The 19,848-nt window shown below is 42.5% G+C and overlaps 1 protein-coding gene across 4 annotated transcripts in view; it reads left to right on the plus strand.

Moving 5' to 3' along the window:
- The window catches only part of LOC124613021 (serine/threonine-protein phosphatase 4 regulatory subunit 1-like), a 343,197-nt gene that overhangs the window by 230,461 nt on the left and 92,888 nt on the right, over positions 1 to 19,848 (plus strand). The window contains exon 2 of one of the 4 annotated variants that reach the window (XM_047141576.1): positions 16,752 to 16,873. The exons of the other annotated variants lie outside the window; for them this stretch is intronic. Coding sequence (XP_046997532.1) covers positions 16,839 to 16,873 — 35 coding nt within the window. The 5' untranslated portion in view covers positions 16,752 to 16,838. The remainder of the gene's footprint in view (positions 1 to 16,751; positions 16,874 to 19,848) is intronic. 4 annotated transcript variants of the gene reach the window in all.

Here is a 19,848-nt window from a genome sequence, read left to right on the forward strand (position 1 = left end):
GGGCTAAGTGAAGCGGGGATATGTTTATCTCGTTTGCCGCCGCCGCCGCCGCTGTCGTCGCCGATGGCATTGACCTACGTGAAGGTCACGTGTTTACTGACAAGGCATTTCAACGCCCGCCGTGGGAGTCGCCGACGTAGTCACTGCCGGGCGTTACCGCTTGTCAGGAATGCGTGGCGTTCATCAGTTTGGTGCCTTGCATGTCGGGAGCAATGACTATATAAAATATCGTAGCTTATCACTCAGTGCACAGGTTTGGCGAAGCATTCTTTTGTGTCAGAGGCTTCGTATCCGCAGTATGTTTAAGTGATGTTTCGCAACCGCCAATCACATAAGCTCATTCTGTCTGCAAGAACTATTGCGTTTACATGCTGTCAACCGTGGATTACGTCATCTGAATATAGCTAGTGTGATTTTTAAAATTTTAACAGCTCAAATTTTTCATGCATCGTATGTCTTAAACTTTTTTTTCATCCAGTGTACTTTATCAGCATTTCGAAACTCAATCGTTCTAACCCCCCACCCCCCACTCCCCACCCCCCCCCACACACACATAACCACACGCTGTCCGAATAAGTCTTCCATTGCAGAAGTGGAATGAATGCTTGGTGTTACACAGGTAAATTTACACGTCAGAAAGCTACTTGAGAATTTGACCTGGAAACTCTCAACCTGCCGGCTATTAACCTACTAGCTACTACCAACGACGTTAGAACAGTTCCAGCATTAGTTGCGTAGTGCTGCTTAAATATTCTGGAAATTGATATGAAGACTAGTCACATGGTGGTTTCAGTTCGATAAATTTTGCTTACTATACAAGAAATATCACTGCTATTGATAATTAAAATTTCACCTCGATGATCGCGGTTTCGTAATAAGTACACGGAGTCCTAATAAAGCATAAACGTCAGGGGAGGAACAAACGAGTTGTAATTGCGCTTGATAATCCTGATAGTAAGAATGTCTACAATTTTGTGGTATGGTTGCGAAACTGGTGAACTTTATGTTAGATGTCAGTGGACGAACGTCTAATCAGTTACCTATTACGCTTGAGATATGGTAACTCCACAAGGGGAGTAAGAGTTTTAAAGCCTCGTTGTTTGACTTACCACAGTCAACAGCGTTGACATAACAACGTTCGCTGCTTTAGGCAAGAAAATCAGAATGTTAAGTCATACGACGATCACTTCTGTTATTAAATTTACTTCATAGTCGCAGGCATTGCTCCAGTATATTTGTTACCGCACAAAAATAGTTTTTATTCGAGATACGTGTTCGCTTGCTCGACTGGCAAATCTCTTAGAGTTAAATAATTAGCTACATTGTACAAAATGGAGTGACATCTGTAAATATACTGAACGTTCGAAGACAATATCAGGAGAAGTTTGATTTAGAATGAGTAAACATATGGTCAACAGAAGTGACTAATTTTGTAAAGCATTTTCAACTGTACGATAAAGTTTGAATATTCGTGCATAGACGCTTTCACGTGGACCCGATCGAGAATAAAGTATGAAGTCCCGGCATCCTGCCCAAGGAATAATGTAATATTCGTGAAGCTTCATTTTAGCGACGGCCTGGTAGTGCCTATGCTAGTAAAATAAGGTAAGCATCTAAGAAATCATTTTCGCTTAGAACCAGCTAACACCCTAAGTCTCAAGTAAGTCTGCAGGCTTTCGTGGCCGTTGTCACTTAAGTTCAAATATTCTTAGGTATTTTACCTGAGCCAAGTACGTTACAGAAATAAAATATGTTACAGAAATAGTCAAAGTTGAAACTTCGGCTGTTTCTTATCGAACTGGTTAACACAACTTTCTGTCTTTGAATTAATCCAGCTTGCTGGAAATCCATAAATACCTATGCTTCAGTCTCATTAATGTAGTGTGAATGCTGTTCCCCGTGTTGACCTAAGTTTTTTTCTGCCTTCGCAAAATGTAGCTGTTCATATTGTATTAATTCACTTGTTTATATTAGTCTTGGGGATACCGCGTGTTTTTTAATAACATTGACTGCTTGTGGTCATAGGTATAGTTAAATTTTTCACTGGTTTAGCGTTTGATTCTGAATTGAAGACATTAATTTTAGTTGTTTGGGATTGACGGCCGGTGTTGTCGCATCTGTTTCCGCTATAGGATCGGTAATACCAAAACGCATTTCCTTCACTCTCTTGGCATCTGGCAACATATTCAACTATCAGCTAAAGAGTAATTAGTAATATTAGGAAAATAGAAGCGGGGTTCCGTTTGTATCTAACAGACAATGCGAGCAGCAATTTTGCGACACATGAGATGTATGATTACACACTCTTAGAGAAAGTTCAGCTCTCAGGCTAGAACAGTCAAGACCCAGATTGTTGAGGGTCGATTATAATTAGGTGAGGTTCTTTAACGAACACAATACACCGACGAAAAACTCTCGACAGTAAAAACCCATCCCGCGGAGGCGTTGTTGTACGTCGTGAAGGCCAAGGTGGTGCCGAAAGGCGCCCCGTCTTCCTTGGGCGTGTCTCTTACCGCCTGCCTTCTGGTATTGATCGCAGGAACTGCAGGGAAGAACATCTCACGTGCTGGACCACTATGGTCTCGATTTCTGTCCAGTGTCAACCACCCCTGAGCCGGAAGTGTTTTATATTTGGTATCGTCCATAAGCGGCTGGGTTCGGAAGATCTGCGGCCGATGTACAGTTGTGGCTATCGGTACACCCTGACTTCTTGAATATGCATGATGTGCCCACACAAGTAGTAATTGAGCGCTTTTTGTACTAATTAAATATTTGTAGTGCTGCAAAGTGATAAGGCCTTGTTCTCTAAAACTTGGTCGCGCTATTAACTCCGCCGGCATTTCCGGGAATTTGGTTGAGTGTCGCAGAGCTAAATGCATGAACGAAGATACATGTATTGTCCCATGGCCTTACTTGACCAGGAAATTTAGAATCACACCAGTGAAATGTCATTAAATTTCGGCCTTAGTATTTAATAAACACACACACACATAGGTGGAAATCAGTGACACACTATTTTAGATTAGTATAAGATTCTGAAACTATTTTAATTCAACAAAACTAAATCAGTTTGAAAGCGGGAAACCAAACAGGACTTGACACGGAGTAGCTTCGGTGACAAGTTTAATGTGACGGTCTACTTCATTGAACCAGAAAAATATTGTAAGGTAGCGTTCTGGAATAGTGATAAAAATTTTTGGTCGATTACCCATTTGGAAAACGTTCGAGCAGCATAATCTTACTTCTCACGTTTGCTTTGAAAGCAGTAGTTAAACTGCTCCACATGTTCATAAATATCTGGTTTCCTGAGGATAGTGTGCAAAACAACGGGTGTTGGGACGTGAATAGTAAGTCTCGTACGGTTCGTTCGTTGTATCTAAATCTACATGTTTCAGTTAACATTCATTACTCAGATCCCACTCGAAACTGTGGTCAACATGTTTACTAGGATACTTACACCAGCGGTGATTGTGTGTGTGTGTGTGTGTGTGTGTGTGTGTGTGTGTGTGTGTGGTGGGGGGGGGGGGGGGGTGTGTGCAGTGCAGTGTAGTGTTTTCTACTGCACGAGTAGTTTGCATTACTTCGAATTGTGGCTCTGATATAGTTGTCTAGCTTGTGCATTGTTCGTGAGATATAAGATAGGCAGCTGCGTCAGAACTGCATGCTAGCGACCTTCAGCGTCTACGTCAGTAGTTCTTACTTTCTTGTTCGGTTTTTGTTTTGTCACGTCTACAGATAGTTTAAAATCCCGCTTCCCGAAGCAATACGACGATCAGCATGCGAAGTACAGAAGAACGCGAAATCCCGAAGATTGGCTAACTTTACAGACGCGCGAAATTTGGCACGGACTTCAATGCGAGATGCCTTTAATAGGTTACACAACGAAAGTCTCGAAATTTGGTAGGAAATCCAAAGAAATTCTGGTCGTATGTAAAGTACACAAGCGGCAAGACGCAGTCAATACCTTCGCTGCGCAGTGCCGATGGTACTGTAAAGCAGAGCTATTGAATGCAGTTTTCCGAAATTCCTTCACCAGGGAAGACGAATGGAATATTCCAGAATTTGAAATACGAACAGCTGCTAGCATGAGTTTCTTAGAAGTAGATACCTTAGGGGTTGTGAAGCAACTCAAATCGCTTGATACGGGCAAGTCTCCAGGCCCAGATTTTATACCGATTAGGTTCCTTTCAGATTACGCTGATACAATAGCTCCCTATTTAGCAATCATATACAACCGCTCGCTCACAGATATATCTGCACCTACAGATTGGAAAATTGCGCAGGTCGCACCAGTGTTTAAGAAGGGTAGTAGGAGTAATCCATCGAACTACAGACATATATCATTGACGTCGGTTTGCAGTAGGAGTAGTTTTAGCGAGTGTACTGCAAGCAGTTACAATATAAGACACCTCGAGGGGAACGGTCTATTGATACGTAATCAGCATGGTTTTAGAAAACATCGTTCTTGTGCAACGCACGAAGTAATGGCCGCTATCGACAGGGGATCTCAAGTTGATTCCGTATTTCTAGATTTCCGGAAAGCTTTTGACACCGTTCCTCACAAGCGACTTGCAATCCAGCTGCGGGCGTATGGGGTATCGTCTTAGTTGTGCGACTGTATTCGTGATTTCCTGTCAGGAAGGTCGCAGTTCGTAGTAATAGACGACAAATCATCGAGTAAAACTGAAGTGATATCAGGTGTTCCCCAGGGAAGCGTCCTGGGACCTCTGCTGTTCCTGATCTATATAAATGACCTGGGTGACAATCTGAGCAGTTATCTTAGGTTGTTCGCAGATGATGCTGTAATTTACCGTCTATTAAGGTCATCCGAAGACCAGTATCAGTTGCAAAGCGATTTAGAAAAGATTGCTGTATGGTGTGGGAGGTGGCAGTTGATGCTAAATAACGAAAAGTGTGAGGTGATCCACATGAGTTCCAAAAGAAATCCGTTGGAATTCGATTACTCGATAAATAGTACAATTCTCAAGGCTGTCAATTCAACTAAGTACCTGGGTGTAAAAATTACGAACAACTTCACTTCGAAAGACCACATAGATAATTTGTGGGGAAGGCAAGCCAAAGGTTGCGTTTCATTGGCAGGACACTTAGAAGATGCAACAAGTCCACTAAAGAGACAGCTTACACTACACTCGTTAGTCCTCTGTTAGAATATTGCTGCGCGGTGTGGGATCCTTACCAGGTGGGATTGACGGAGGACATCGAAAGGGTGCAGTAAAGGGCAGCTCGTTTTGTATTACGTAATAGGGGAGAGTGTGGCAGATATGATACGCGAGTTGGGATGGAAGTCATTAAAGCAAAGACGTTTTTCGTCGCGGCGAGATCTATTTACGAAATTTCAGTCACCAACTTTCTCTTTCGAATGCGAAAATATTTTGTTGAGCCCAACCTACATAGGTAGGAATGATCATCAAAATAAAATAAGATATATCTGAGCTCGAACAGAAAGGTTTGTGTGTTCGTTTTTCCCCGCGCGATGTTCGGGAGTGGAATGGTAGAGAGATAGTAAGATTGTGGTTCGATGAACCTTCTGCCATTCACTTAAATGTGAATTGCAGAGTAGTCATGTAGATGTAGATGCAGATGCAGATGCAGTCTCGTTTTTTCGTAGTTAAGTCAAAATGCATGTCTAGTAAATCCGCTTAGCTGTTGCGGCATTTTAGTGTAGAAACTATTTATGAGTTTCATAAACGTGAAAAAGGCGTATTATCAAGGCAGCAGATGCGGTCGTAATAATGTGTGCCTTGCAGTATTCAGGTATGTTCCAAAAGAGCAGATCTGACTTTCCGCGAGCTCGGCTTGTGCTGGCTATGTTGCTGCCGGCAATGGAGGCATCCAGTTGCCTGCAAAGGAGAGCGCGTCGATGGCTGTTCCGTTCTGGGAACACCACAGGCTTGCCACAAAAAGACCGCCGTCGCTACCACACTGAGTAGCGACTGAGTCCGCTAATCTGCTGCACGGCGCCACAAGACGAGGCTAAGCTTCCTGTCCGCAGGATTCGTATGTTGTTAGTCTCGACATTATCCCGTTCATAATGCTCTGGGACCAACTTTTAGTGGTGGTTGAGACAGTAAAATTGCCGAGACATTGCCGTTACCAAAGTTAGTCGTCCGTTACAGTACATCTGTTACAGTCCATCTGTTACGGAGGACGGTTTATCACACTGTTTAAATGACAGATAAGTCACTTTCCAGGTGATAGAAACAGCGAAATAGAAGTAATGTAGGCTGTTTCCAAAACTTACTATAATAAGAGGGCGTGTTGAAAAGTAATGCTTCCGAATTTATGTGAAAACTCTAAAACTATTTAAATAAAACGTTATTAGCATGCTAACTCTTTGTCGCTAGTAGAGTGTAGCGTAGCGGTGTGTAACGTAACAATGTCGGCGCGTGAGACACGTTGCTGTAAAAATACTATCCATCGCTCAGCGTTGGTGTGACACAGATAAGAGCGACTTAAATCAGCATTTACCCAGTGGCGTGATGTGAAGAATTCAGTATATACTAAATTTAGCTTTAGTCATCGACCGAAATCATAATCGCTTGAGAACTCCTACTTGCCAAAGTTTCTGAATGTGTACAGACTATAATTCAAACGAGAAAAAATTCAAGTTGCTGAACACTATAAGTGAAACATGTGTATGGCCATTATGTGGCCGTATCTTTTCCCTCCAGTTCTAATTGAACCAGGTTTAGTTACTATCTCCGTCGAATGCGTACCTAAACGGAAGTATTCGGCCATAAGAACTCTTTTTATTTTATTTTTTTCCTGCAAGAACTTTAACAAAATGTGAAACTGTTGTCCTCCATGAAATGAAAACTAGTACAACTGATAAAGCGTGCCCCAGATTTTTAGCACTAGTGCATAAAGTCTACTTTACATGGACATAGCATGTTGCGAAACTCGTCTCCCAATTAGCGGTGCGATACTACTGTACTACTGTAAATGGCTGTCCACACATCGTTGTACACTTCAGTTAGAACACTGGAGCACGATACTGAAACTCCATTTTCGTCTCTGAAATAGTTTTGGCAGTTGCGTTGGTAGTGGCGCAGTCTAGGCTTGACTGCTTGAAATCGGTGCAAAAGAAAAACAATAAACGTGTTTTATTTCTTGAGTGGGTAGAGCTGTGTCAGCTCGAGTGCTCAGTGACAAAATTTTGTAAGTTACTCTGAAGCTACTTCAGCCAAAAACGAATGGCGCCAGAAAAATTCATGGGACTTAAGATTTCTAGGTGCTACAAGGAAAGAGACACTGTGTGAAACATGTCGCAATTTAGCGTAAGTGTTTTTAGAAAGTGGACATTTCTTCTGTTCGCTGTCTGTATAGTATCTATAATGCTGTTAAGTCGGCAATTGCCAGATTTGTTCAGTATATTTATTCCACTTAGTTCGGAAGCTTCTCCATCTGCCTGATATTAAGCTTTTCACTTAGTGTATGTTAAATTTTCTTTTTCCATCCTTAGCTTCATGTTGTCTTAGCTGGATAGCTCTGCGTTTGCGCAGCTGTTCTTTTCAAGGTAATCTATTCAGGATGGCTCGTATTGAGCTAATAGCGTCTACAGAAGAGTCTTCAATAATATTAGAGGTCTTGCTTATTACAGAGTGTATTTCTGTCGGTGACTCTCCACACCGACAATCCTTTGATATTCATTTTACGAAGAATTGCCTCGAGACAGCACATCTTCGCACTCATTTTTAATGATTATCCTTAACTTCCAACAAACACTAATTCCGAGAAAAAGTACTTCCTCATTACATCACATGAAACCTCACATAACCTACAATGTGCATAACTGATAACCCCGTGTCGTGAAAGTGCCGTGAACTCAAGTTTCGCATATGCTATGTCTTGCATACTATTTTCGAATGTTGGTTTCGTAACTTAGTGCCCCGTCTAAACTAGGTTAAGTAACTGAACAACCACCGCACACTCACCGTTAGGGGAACGCGAGACGAAGCTTGTGCTCCTTGAAATCAAGTGGGTCGGTCATTTGAATAGTCTAAGCAAGGAGTTTGGGCGGGATGGGTGCACGCGCAGATTGGCGGCGAGCTGGAACGCTTCCAGACACTGCGGTAGACGGCGTGAGCGCACAACCTGCTGCTGCGTCCGTGATGAGTGTCAGGGGATGGAAAAGACTTCCCGATTACTTATTTTTGGTAGAACTTCAGGCATGAGCTTCCTTCAGAACTTGCATCTGCCTTAAAGGCAAAAGCTTGAGCCTTCAACTCCGTGTTAACCTCAGATTGTTACAGAGATTGTGTGTTCTGCTGCTTGAACATGACAACCGTTGGTGAGTCATTGTCAGTATTTTAAGTTTCTCAAGTTCCGTACTTTCCACAGGACCACCCGTCTTCCCGCTCTGCTTATATTGTTATGGTTTTTGGCTACATGTAGAATTTCTATATCCATTTCATCCGTTCGGGTTCCAGTGTTTGTTTCTCCACATCCGTATTTCTTAGTTCCACTGTGATCCCGTCGTTTTTGATAACGCCTATTGTCACATTTCAAATGTAGTTTCTTCAAAAAAATTCTAGAAAAGTTTATTCGCTTTGCATGCTGCTATGTAAAGTTACTAAAGTGGTCGGATATTATGTTCTGTTTCGTCAAGTTCTCTACCGTCGTCCTTGACACAGTCTACCAGTAATACTCGTCACAGCTTCTATGTCTAAGCTCCCTAATTCCTCCAATGTGAGTGTTTTAAATGTTGTCTGACATATCTTGGCATCATTGTTTTGATTGTTGCAAACACAAACTATTTCGTGTTCTAAATTCACTAAAATATCGTACGTAGTTAGCATTGGCCCCTCCCGGTAGAGAACATTTGCTAGATATGTTCTGATGGTTTAGAGCACTGAGTAACCACTTAGCTAGCTGCCTAGTTTTGTTTTATATTCGGGTACAATTGCAACCGTTAGTTGTATGGATTTTTAGATCCTTTATACATTAACAAAAATAGCAACTCCATGAAATTGACGCACAGTGCTAACAATTAACGTAAGCTTTTAAAAGTTAGTGTGATCGAATCTGTTCACGAGACGTATGTGCTTACGAATTGAGAAACGGGCGTTGCAACATTGAGTGGTTTAATCACGATCCAGAAATCACTGTTGTAAGAAGACAGCCTTAGGGACGATGAAATTGTCTCAAAATATGGTAGAAACCATAGGCATCCGCAAAAAGGGGTACGTGCCCTCTCCTGGAATCTGGGTGCAGCCAATTTATTCACTACGGGATTTCTGGAATATCTACTAGTCATTGTCTGCGGTTCCACTAAACTTCAGACTTAACATGGCCGTCCTTGACAACAAAAGTTGCAGCTTGAGCAGTCTTGTGTATTTGGAATTTTTCTGAATTGAAGTCTTTCAAGGAAATTATGCCAGTCCAATGGTTCGGACGCGGTTTCGGCTCTGAACTGCAGACAAGATGGATACGATCCTACGGTGCTGAAGTGGTCTTAAGTCTGCCTTTCACTTCCTCGTTCAGCCCGTGCAAAGTTGCAAAAAGGAACCGGTCGTAAACCATAGAGAAAGAACTATGTCGTTGATTCCCAACACCATAAATTTGGCAGTAATATACGTGCTAGTCATTTGTCCCCCCAAGTCTCAGCATGGATTGTTTAAATAAGACAATCCCGGTTGCAAAATTGTTATTTGCAGGAAATGGCGTGATTCATTTTTTTGGGGGGGGGGGGGGCGTGGTATCATCAATTTGGCCTAGGGGTGAAAAATTACAATATGCAGATTAAAATGAGGAATGCAAGTAATATAAGATTTTGCAACCGAGAGTGTCTTATTTCAAGAAATCCGTTAATGTTAATAGATGTGTAATTTTATAAGAAATGTTACAGATGCCATCAGAGTTAAATAACTTTTTTTTTTTTTGCATTTTTGATGTCCAACACCAGCAGGATTTTGTCAGTCATTCTTTTAGATTTTCAATTTTCGGTTTCAACGTAACGTTATGAGAATACAGGAATACTAGCGTAAATATTTTATAGTTCCATTTAATAACTCGTTGGATACCCTGAACATAACCATATGAGTACGTTATTGCTGATCGTTGAATAAAACAGGTGCAATGCATATTCATGTTGATACATAAAAAGGTGTACTTTGCATGTATTATTGAAATAAGCTTACGCTTAGGTGCCAACGTAATCTACTTTAAAGATACTTACCAAACTTACTCTGTGCCATATTTTTTGTGTAGTTATTACCAAATTTAGTTCATGGTACACGACATGTTACAGATCCATCGAATCAGTTACGTAAACACCGGCAAGTTTTGAATCCTGTCCGTCCTGCAAAAATTTCAGCGGATACCCATGGCAGAAATCCTACCATGCATTTCATCTATAACGTCGAACAGGTCCGCAGTAAGCTCAAATACACTGAAGCGCCAAAGGAAATGGTATAGGCATGCGTATTCAAATACTGAGATATGTAAACAGGCAGAATATGGCGCAACGGTCGGCAACGCCTATATGACAGCAAGTGACTGACGCAGATTTTAGATTGGTTACCGCTTCTACAATGGCAGGTTATCAAGATTTGAGTTCGAACGTGGTGTATAGGCCGCGCTTGAGCGATGGGACACAGCATCTCCGAGGTAGCGGTGAAGTGGGGATTTTCCCGTACGATCATTTCACGAGTGTACTGTGAATATCAAGAATCGGATAAAACATCAATCTGACATCCCTGCGGCCGAAAAAAAAAGACCCTGCAAGAATGGGACCAACAGCGACAGAAGAGAACCGTTCAACGTGACAGAAGTACAATCCTTCCGTAAATTGTGGAAAGTTTCAATGCTGGGCCATCAAGTGCCAGCGTGCGAACCGTTCACTGAAACAACATCGATATGGGCTTTCGGAACAGAAGGCCCGCTTGTGTACCCTTGATGACTGAAAGGGACAGTTTTGCGCCTCACCTGGACCCGTCAGCACAGACGTTGGACTGTAGGTCACTGGAAATCTGCTGCCTGGTCTGACTAGTGTCGTTTCAGATGAATCGAGCGGATGGACGCTTACGGATATGGAGACAACCTCATGAGTCCATGGAACGTGCATGTCAGCAGGGGACTGTTCGAGCTGGTGGAGGCTCTGTAATGGTGTGGGGCGTTTCCAGTTGGAGTGATATGGGACCCCTCATACGTCTAGATAAGACTGACAGGTGATAGGTACGAGTCTGATTACCTGCATCCATTCATGTCCATTGTGCACTCCAACAGACTTGAAATTCCAGCTGGACAATGCGACACGCCGTACGTCCAGAAGCCACCAGACCCCCAGACTTGAACATTATGTACTGTTCAGAAGAGATCTCCACCCCCTCGTACTTTTACGGATTTATGGACAGCCCTGCAGGATTCATGGTGTCACTACCCTCCAGCACAACTTCAGACAGTAGTAGAGTCCACGCCAGGCCGTGTCGCGGCACTTCTTCGAGCTCGCGGAGGCCCTACATATTATTAGGCAAGTGTACCAGTTTCTTTCGCACTTCAGTGTAAAATATCCTCTATAGCTAATGTTGACAGCGGCGCTTTCACAAACATCGCAGCCACGTGTGTGCTAAGTGGTATAATTTCGTATTCTCTTGTGGTATTGCTTACCCTGTTCTAATGGTTCTAATAAAGACCATTCATTTGACGAGGTCATTTATTCCATCGTTTAAATCTGAGTAATTTCCTGTGCGGAACTATGTTCCAGAGTCAACAGTGCCAAACTAAGCTTTTGGATTAAGTTTCTAAAACCATTCATTAACGATTCAACATTACAGCAATTGATCATTAGCTAGTTCTAGAAGACTACTGGGGCTGTGAAGATAAATTGTTTTACCGACCTATAGATCATTTACTGTGACAACTAGCTCAGATGACCAATGCTGGAAGTATCTCTCTGGCATTGTCCTAAGTGGTCTTTGAGTGGATATTGGATCTCCGCTTTCCCCGCTAGTATATCTGCCACCCTCTCGGTACTATCTCCCTCAGTTGGTTTGATTTTAAGGACTCCAAAATATTGCTGAAGCTGGCAGTGGGAATGACCACTGAGGAATGTGGGGCAACATATATACGAGGGTAAAATCAAATGGCTCTGAGCACTACGTGACTTTACTACTAAAACCTATCTAACCTACGGACATCACACACATTCATGCCCGAGGCAGAATTCGAACCTGCGACCGTACCGAGGGTAAGTCAGTCATCTGCAATTTATATTCTTGTTTATTTTGGTAGTACTGTCGTTTTACGTTGACGATGCGTGCTTTGTTGTTATATCTTTGCGATTTTCAAGCTGCTAGGTTAGTTTCGTTATCGCTGCCGTGCTGTTACTCATGGCTGCTCCGCTGTCTATTTGCACCAAAGCTGAGCAGCGTTCAGTGATCGGTTTTTTGTGGTCGGAGGGCGTGTCAGGGGCCGAAATTCATCGAAGACTTCCGGTACAGTACGGGAACAGTGTCTTGACACGACGGAGTGTCTACGAATGGATTGAAAAATTCCGAAGTGGTCGCACAAGTTTTACGCACGATGGAGCCGGACGACCGTTAACCGCCACACATGAAGAAACCGTTGAGCGTTCGCGTGAAATGATTTTCTTAGACGATTAACTATTGACGAAGTGGCACATCGTCTGCAAATTAGTCACGGCTCTGCTTGCGAAATCATCCACAGCAGACTTGAGTTTCTTAAAGTTTGTGCAAGATGGGTCCCAAAACAACTCACACAGTTGCATAAACAAACGCGATTCGACATTTGCAATAAACATTTGGATCGCTATGGTAACGAAGGGGACAACTTCTTAGACAGGATCATTACTGGTGACTAAACATGGATCCATCATTACGAGCCGTAAAGTAAACGGCACAGTATGGATTGGAAACGTCCAAATTCGCCGTGCAAGAAAAAGTTGAGAGACCCAACCGTCCGCAGAAAAACTGATACTTACGGTTTTTTGGGACGCACAAGGTCCAGTACTGGAACATTGTGGGGAAAGGGCACAACAATAAACAGTGTACGTTACAGTGATATGCGTACTGCCAGGCTAAAGCCTGCAATTTGAAGCAAACGCCGAGGATTGCTGTCAAAAGGTGTTGGGTTGTTGCACGACAATGCTCGTCCGCATGCTGCTGAAACGCTCAAATTTGAAGTACTGGATCATCCTCCATGTAGTCCCGATCTTGCCCCCACTATCACTTGTTTGGTCCACTCACAGGCATTAAGGGGCCAGCGATTTGCATTTGACGAAGCAGTGAAAGAAGTGGTACATTCTCGGGTCGCAGCTCAACCGAGAACCTTCTTTTATGAGGGCATGAAGAAGCATGTACAACGATGGGCCAAGTGCGTTGAAACGCAAGCCGACTGTCTAAAAATGTTCTTGTAAGTTTCCTATTTGATTACAATAAAATTCTATAACTATTTTGTGGATAGTAATTGACTTACCCTCGTATACAACCAACAATCTTTCGTGTAGATTCGAATTGGTTTTGGAACTTCACTACGCTTTCCTCAATCCCGTACGAAGAAACGTCGTGGAATGTTTGCACCGACTTTCATTGAAAGCTGACCGCCACATCTCTTCGTGTAGATAGCGGATCGTTACGAAACAAAACAGCGTAGGATCCGGCGCAACGGTTTCCCAAGTAGGCCGTATTTCGGCTGCCCATCGGCGCCTCAGAGGGCGTCAGCGCACAGATAAGGCGTCACGGCTTGCCTGTCGCCATTCATGCTCGTGCTCTGCAGATAACTGCTCCTCAGCGCTGCGTAGATGTTCTTGGAAACTGACGTAGGCAAACGCGTGTACCAGCGTTTAGCTGCATTGTAAAAATAACTTCTCTGCTTGCTCATAGTTCTGTAGCAAATAGTTAAAGGGAATGTTCAATATTTCCGTGATTCATTTTCCACACTGCAGCAACGTGTGGCTCAAAATCCAGTAACTGCTTCAATAGAACGTAATCAAATGAAGTTAAAATCCTTTAATTAAAATGTTTAGCCGTAATTAGTTTGAAACTTCGGATGGTAACGTAGAGAAAACGCACAATGTGATATTGAGTGATCGTTGAATGTGTGAGAAAGCTGACGCCTTAGCCATATCAGACGTAAGAGAACAAAAAATTCTAAGTGATGAATTAGAATTACTAAGAGGTTTGTGACGCATGTATCCCGTATGTACGTAGAGTGACTATGAAACGGTAGAAGCGAGACAGCAATAAAAGCATTGGGTGGATGCCGGTGGCATGCATCAGAGGCGAAATACGTTGTATTTGCTGGAAACTTATTTACTAAGTTCGTTTCTGACATTGTAACGATAACATCAGCTGTAAAGCTACTGAACTAGAGAAAAGTGGCGAGAGGCATGGATTGCAAAAATCTCCCATATAGACAATGCTCCTGCCCAAAAAGGATAAGCGTTGTAGAAGGGTACGTATCCGTGGGTTGTAAACATGTTAACGTGTCACTATTGTACGATGTTACTCGGTGATGGTCTTCAATGACGACCTTTCTCCAAATTGAAGAGAAAAAAAACTTAAGGAAATGAGTATTCGCTAGGTGTAGTATTTTTATGCAGGTCGATTCTATACTGTGATTCCCATTGCACAATCTATAAAATTGATGACTTCGCTTTTAGTTTCACCAAAAGTTGTTTCGACTTTCCGTATTCTGTATCACCCCTTCAGACAACAAATTCTTTTCGATATCTTCACATTTTCTTGCAGCATTTCGCCTTGCGTCTCTACACTTCCAATTAATTTCATTCCTGAGGAATTTACGCTATATTCCTGTCTTAACCTGACATTTTTGTGCGTCCTTCTTTTGTTGATGAAAAGAAGTATTTCTTCTGTTAGCAAACGTTTCTTCACAGTTGTCTTCCCTGTACCTGTGATCGGCTTTGAAACCTTTGTGATTGCCCTTTTTAGAGATGCCAACTCGTCTTCAACTGAACTGCCTATTCTGGTATTACTTACAGCAGTATCCATATCCTTGAACTTCAGACGCGTGTCATTTCTCAGAGTATTTGCTATTCCCTTCTGTGATTTATTGCAGACCTCAGTGTGTGTCTCCGCTGTCATTCTTACTGCCAAACCCATTTTCTTGCGTGTTTCTTACATTCCTTTCTCCTACGTCTGCGATACAGTCTATGATCATTAGATTTTCATTTCTCTTCATATTCCAAATTACACTCTCAGTGTTATCGTATTCTCTCTCTCTCTCTCTCTCTCTCTCTCTCTCTCTCTCTCTCTCTCTCTCTCACCGTCGGCATGTAGGCCTATACCTGAACAACTGTTGTTGGCGTTGGTTTGACAGATCCTGATAACTAACCTATCAATGAACTGTTCAAAGTAGCTCACCCTACTTACCAGTTGATAATGTATCCTACTCCCGTTGTACATTTTCTGCCGCCGCTATTGCCATATATACATCTGACAAGAATTCCTTATTCTCCTTCTATTTAACTTCATTGATCCCCACTGTATACAGACTGCGCCTATACATTCCCTTTTTCAGATTTCGTAACTTTTATACTACGTTCAAACTTCAGACTTTGCAAGCATGGACTGGTAGAATGTTATCCCGTCGTTAGTTATTTCACCATTCTTATCAGTCTGCTTCTGGAGATCCAAGTTGGGTGGGGGGGGGGGGGCGGTAATCCGGAATCTTTCTCCAGTTGAGAGATAAACAGGACACTTCAGTAATTTGAGGATTTTTATTAGTATTCTGGTCAATACTGTCAATCATTCCTCTAAATCTGAAAGTGCTACACATGATTATGTATTCTAAGGCTAGCCGTAACGTCAGTATTGCTTGGGGGTGTTCCTAAATTTCCTCAGAAACCAAACAAATCTTCCCCAACGTTGACTTCTGCTAGTTTTTGGTGATTAGTTTCCAAATAATTGTCGGTATTTTCTAAACATTTTTGTTAAATGATAATTGAGTGATATTCGCGCCTGTCAGCACCTGCCTTCCTTGAAAACGGTATTGCTTTTGCTACTGAATTCTAGGGGTGTTTAGCCTGCCTCCAATCCTGCACACCAGGTGGAATAGTTCAGTCGTGGCTGGTTCCCTAAAGTATCTCAAATGTTCTGGGATTGTCGTCTGCTCCAGGGACCATATTTCGACTCAGGTCCGTCCGTGCTCACACATTTTCTTCACATGGTATCATATCTATTTCATCTTTTACTTCGTCTTGCCGTTCTCTCTGAAACGTTCAACCACCTCTGGTTTCTTAAATTTATTTAAATTATGGTCTGTGCAAAACCCTATTTGGAGGGTCCTCTTTGATTCCTTTCGCTCAGTCCATATTCATCTATTTTTTCTTGTCTTTTCCTATTATCGAATTCCAGTCCCGTCATAGATTTTTCTCTCCTCGAACTACAATTTTTACCTTATTATGCATTTTTTGCATCTCTCTCAGACGTAATCCAGCTTTACCCCTGTTAAATTTTTTATTGATAGCCCTGTATTCACTTGCCCCCATGGCCAGTTTCTTCTGCCACCGCCCTTATTTCTCACGATCTCCAACCTACCCAATTATGGGTTCCCACATTTCACTCTTCAATACGTAGAATGCTAGGTTTCTTTCTCCTGATGCCAATATCGTAAAGAGTGGACCCCACCCGATCTGAATAGGGGACGCTTTAACTACTGAAGTATTTTGCCCAGTAGATGCCATCAAAGTACTTTACCTAATAGATTCAGTCATTGTCAGAAAAATGACTGTAGTCATCCCTTGCTTTCAGCTGTTCGCAGTATCCGCACAACAAGGCTGTGTCTTGGCTAATGTGACAATACCAGATCAGTCCATCTTCTGACTGTTGCCCGCAAAAATGAAAATGGTGCTGCCACTCTTCAGGATCTGCAGGTTAGTTTTGCCTCTCAATCTATACCCAACCTTTGATTACGCCTCCGGTACGGCTATCTGTATTCTTTAGGTACACAAGCCACACCACCCCTCCTCGCAAAGGTCCATGGTCAAAAGCAGTACGTAATTCATCATGCTTCTTTAGTCGGGAGTGGACATTATTCTTATGACTGTCATCTCACATAATTTGAAACTGTATAGACGGAAAAAAGCAACGCCAAAAAATACTGTTGAGTAATGAAATTTCTAGAATCCATTTGCCCAGTTAACGTATTTGATGTACGTTGCAAGAACTCAGCTTAATGTAACCGCGAGATAAAACATTGCAAATGTGAAATGCTGGTATCACCGGTGTACCCACCAGAATATTTAATGGAACCTTGCGAACGGGCATGTATTGCACATGTGACTGATGATAGTTCGTGGGATGGAGTTCCATGCCCGTTGCACTCCGTCGGTCAATACAGGGAGTGTTAATGCAGTTTGTGGATGACGCTCGAGTTGTCCGATAAAATCCCGTATGTGCTCCATCGGAAACAGATCTGGTGGTCGAGCAGGTCAAGCAATGTCAACACTCTGTCGAGAATTATGGGTTACAACAGCGGTATGTGGACGAGCGTTATCATGTTCTGCAACACTCCATGGAATTCTCTTCATGAATGACAGATCGACACATCGAATCACCAGAATGACGAACAAATTTGGAATCAGAGTGAATGGGATAATCACTAGTGCGCTCCTGCTGTCATGCGATATCGCGCACGAGAATTTAACTCCAGGTGTAGGTGCAGTGTGTCTAACATAGTCAGACCCTCAACTGGCCTCCTAAAGCCGTCGGCACACGGTACGAGGCAGGTAACTTTGACATGCAGGAGGACGGGATATCCAACGTCACGAGACAGCGCCGTCGACACACGCCACGACCTGGTTGACTTGATTTTGCGCTCTTTGAGTTTTCCAGCGGCGGTTGTCGGATTTATTTGGCTCGCAAACCATGCAGTGTACTCACAAAACAGGACGCGTCTAAAATTCCTACCTCAGCTCTATGGAAAAAGAACATCTTCTTTCCTGACCATATGCTTTCCAGGTTGTTCTGTCTGTGGTATACACAAATAAAACTTCAATATCCGTGAACGTGAACGTGCAATAATGCAAAAACGAAAGGTACATGTCCACTCAGGAAAGACATAAATCAAACTCACTCCTGTCAGAGATCGTTTATATTTACATAACATGAAATATTACGTCTATTAATTTCATACGAAACTCTCCCAACCTTTCACAAACCTCGAAAGTGGGGGAAAAATGGTGACAGTGGGGTACGCCATGCTGACCTACGCAATTAAATGACTGCGTTTTGTGTACTTTATCTCTAAAATGTAATTCGCATTTAATTTCATAACAAAACCTAATAAGAACGATACGTTTTCATGAATCATAAATGGATCGTTACCTTAAAAGGGATTGCTCTCACAAAGCGAAAAAACTAAATACGTAAATTTATCACCAACATGACCTTACCCGTCATTGTATTACAATAAACTGTACTAATAACTATTCGTTCTCCACACATTCAACGCGCCCGTGTTTAGAAATAGCATATATTCGTGGCATGTAACTTGTAATACCAAACTCATCGAATATGGGTTTCTGCTGTACACGACAAATAAGCTCTCAACAGGGCGTCTGACTCCTTGAAGTAACCGATATGTAACAGTTCGCGGTCACCGTGGTGCCAGCTGCTACTCATATTGCTGCTGCTGAAGCAGTAAGATGCGCCAGAGCCCCAAGCCAAACATGATGGCCGTCTGCCTTGGTAGTGCCACGTGGTCGCCCGGAGCTCGGTCTCCTTGGGACCTTACATCCTCGTGACCACCGCTGCCAGCCATCATTTACAGTGGCTACATTCGTGTAAAATCTCATTGCAAGGAACATAACAGCTTTCCGTAGCCCTATTACACGACCTCATGCAAAGTGTGAGGTGTTAAATGTCGTCGTCGTCTTTAAGGTATTCTTCTCTTTCATAAACTCACCATGTCCCATCTTAAAGGTAACGAGCGCTCACGACCGTTACAGCTCGTATTTAGAGCAAAACCGATCCGCATCCTCAGTGGCGCAAGGCAGGCGGGAAATATGAATACACCATATTTCACGTGCAGAAATAGGCCTGCAAACTTTCATATATGTCTTACAACTCCTCCTTGACATTGCGATTTTGTTTCCAGCAGTGTATTTTCGCAATTAGCATTACCATGGTCAGGACTGAACTTTAGGAAAGCAGACGTGAATAATTGTATAATAATGTAGCAGTTCGGGAGACATACGCACTTTTCCTGCACTTTTGTGTGTGACTCAGACCAAAGTATCATTTTTAACTGTAACGTTGAAACAGTTGCTTAACAAGCGGAAATTTCCATGAGAATTAGGTTAAACGTCGAGGGATACGATTGATCACTTGCTCCAAAAAGATCTAGTCATTCTAATGGTCCCCGTCGATTATTGATAAGCGACTCTGTTAAAGTGCATTCTTTTTTTTAACCGAGAGATGGAAAAATGTTACTGTTACGGCGCTGCTTCTTTTTCAGAGTATGTGTTCTAACATGTAACTGCAGAATAGTCCATGTACAAACCTCTGTATCTGTAAACTACTTTGGAGTTAGCTGGAGGGATTAGCTTGACCAAGTAGGGAAACTAGAGCCAGACGTACGTGCAGATTTTCCCACTATGCTGAAGGCAAGGAGTGAATGTGGTTCACTGTTTAAAAGCGTTCTGATACGAATAGAACCAGGAATTCAGTATATTTCTCTGCTTAACCGAAATGCTATTAGATTTTCAAAAAACACACACAACTAAGCTCTATGAAACAATTACCCGAGTGGGCAGGAAATCGGTAGACACGATACACATTTATAGACAAAGGATCACAGTTTCAGAAGAATTGGATGATTTATCAAAGAGAGAGCTTCACAAATCGA

The sequence above is a fragment of the Schistocerca americana genome, chromosome 4, assembly GCF_021461395.2.
Source record: "Schistocerca americana isolate TAMUIC-IGC-003095 chromosome 4, iqSchAmer2.1, whole genome shotgun sequence".
In the NCBI taxonomy this organism is placed as follows: domain Eukaryota; kingdom Metazoa; phylum Arthropoda; class Insecta; order Orthoptera; family Acrididae; genus Schistocerca; species Schistocerca americana.